Source organism: Etheostoma spectabile, chromosome 9, assembly GCF_008692095.1.
Source record: "Etheostoma spectabile isolate EspeVRDwgs_2016 chromosome 9, UIUC_Espe_1.0, whole genome shotgun sequence".
Lineage (NCBI taxonomy): Eukaryota > Metazoa > Chordata > Actinopteri > Perciformes > Percidae > Etheostoma > Etheostoma spectabile.
In genome coordinates this window covers 28,692,768-28,694,657 of record NC_045741.1, presented here as the reverse complement: position 1 = coordinate 28,694,657, position 1,890 = coordinate 28,692,768, and the positions used below count along the sequence as shown (strand labels likewise).

Here is a 1,890-nt window from a genome sequence, read left to right as displayed (position 1 = left end):
TGTGTGTGTGTTAGGGTCAAACACATTCCAGGTTGTCAGTATGCCAATGTGGTTTATAATTCTAGAGACAGATCCAAGTAACGCTGCAACTATTGATTTTCTTCATCAATTGATCTGCATATTATGTTTTATGATTTGAACCGATTAGCCATTTAAAATATGGCAAAACTAACACAAAAAAACAAGCTGAGGTCTTCTTGCTTTGTCCGACCAACGCTCTAAAACCCAACGATATTCAATTATTTTTGAACAATAACAGAAAACCAGGCAATATTCACATTGAATTGTTGTGTGAAAAAATGATTGATTTATGGACTAATCATTGAAGCTCTAGATTTAGGCAAATTAAAAATATACTAAACTTGACAAGGGATTAATCATACTGACATTATTACAGACAGTAACTAACTTGAATATATTATGTGTAGTGTACACAATGAGAGGTATTACTCTGTAACCAACCTCTAATCTCTCCATCAGTGTGTCTCTTTCAGCAGCCATCTGCTGGATTCTGATGTCAGCCTGTTTTATCTCTTCCTTCAGTTTCCTAAGGTCAGCTGTCATATCCGAGTCACGGGCCCGCTTCAAGTCCTCTTGAGCCTGAGTGACAGAAAAACATTTGTTCCCTTAAAATTGTGAAATCAGAAGTTTCCACATGGTGCAAATAAAGTTTGTAGATCTCACTTGTTTAAACAGGGTTTTGAAATGGTCTTTCTCAGAGCTGAGAGCCTTCACATTGTTCTGGATGTCCTCCATGTGCTTCTCAAAGTCCAGCAGAGCAGCCCGAAGCTCATCTCTTTCCTTTACTAATCGAAGCACTTCTGGCTCTGCAACACCTCCCTGAAAGTTTGAGGCCATTATATCCTTTTTTTGCAGTTGTTTGAGGATTAGGGGTGCTCGATTATGGAAACAATCCTTATCGCGACTATTTGAGTCAATATTGAAATCACGATTATTTAACACAATTACTCATTGACTTTTGGAAAAATGTTGCAATTACTAAAGGAAAAAAACTGTTTAACAAGTCAACAGTGAAACCACCCTGAACTGTGAAATCTCCCTTCATACTTTTCCCGTTTGAACTTTTTCAAACAAAAATTTGATCAATTGCACAGCCCTTATGAGGATCATCTAAAAAAATCTGTTGAAATCGTTAACAATGATGATTTTTTATGTCGTCTCTTACCCTTCCTTTGGACGGACTCCTGCCCCTGCTTGGACTACGAACGGGGCTCGAATCGTTGCCGCCAGCCCCTCTGGCTCTTTTGTAGCGCTCGGCCTCGTGGCGATAGTGATCCCTCTCTTCCTCTAGACTCTTGACAAATGCATCCAGCCGCGATGGGGAGCGTTCCCTTCCACAAATCCCGTGTTTTGCCCGAATGGCCTCCAACTCTAGCACCAGGCTTTTGTCTAGGAAACAGCAACAAGTCAGTAATACACTAGTGTCAACAATGGAAAGCTGCAATAGGTTTCAACAGTTGCTTACCAGCAGCCATCATTTTCTCCATTTTGTCCTGCAGCCTGATTTTCTCCTCCTCCAGGAAATTCACAAGTCCCTCCATTTTCTCATTCTGCTCTTTGAGCTCCACCAGCTGATCTCTGAGACGGTCTTTTTCAAAATCACCTTCAGATTGCTCCTGAAGGCATGTCATGTCCAACAGATTATGTATTTTGCTTAAGACGTGTGCTGAACACAGGACAGCTTGTTGGAAGATACGAAAGCTAATGTTCACCTACAAATATCAGTTCTATACAAAGATTCTGTAGTATTCTAAAAAAAAAAAAAATACTAAGCCTTTACTGTACATACCCTTCTTATTTGTGTTATAATGTTCTCCAAGTCTTCAATAATTTTCTGTTGTCTTTGAATTTCTTTCTGTGGAGAAAAAA

General features: G+C 39.5%; 1 protein-coding gene across 5 annotated transcripts in view; it reads right to left on the bottom strand.

Annotated features, from left to right (window-relative positions):
- cep135 (centrosomal protein 135) overlaps positions 1-1,890 on the bottom strand; it is a 12,144-nt gene that overhangs the window by 6,849 nt on the left and 3,405 nt on the right. For all 5 annotated transcript variants that reach the window (XM_032525954.1, XM_032525951.1, XM_032525953.1 and 2 more), the window contains exons 9-13: positions 1,811-1,876; positions 1,487-1,637; positions 1,187-1,410; positions 685-840; positions 463-600 (exon numbers count right to left, since the gene is read on the bottom strand). In XM_032525954.1, coding sequence (XP_032381845.1) covers positions 463-600; positions 685-840; positions 1,187-1,410; positions 1,487-1,637; positions 1,811-1,876 — 735 coding nt within the window. The remainder of the gene's footprint in view (positions 1-462; positions 601-684; positions 841-1,186; positions 1,411-1,486; positions 1,638-1,810; positions 1,877-1,890) is intronic.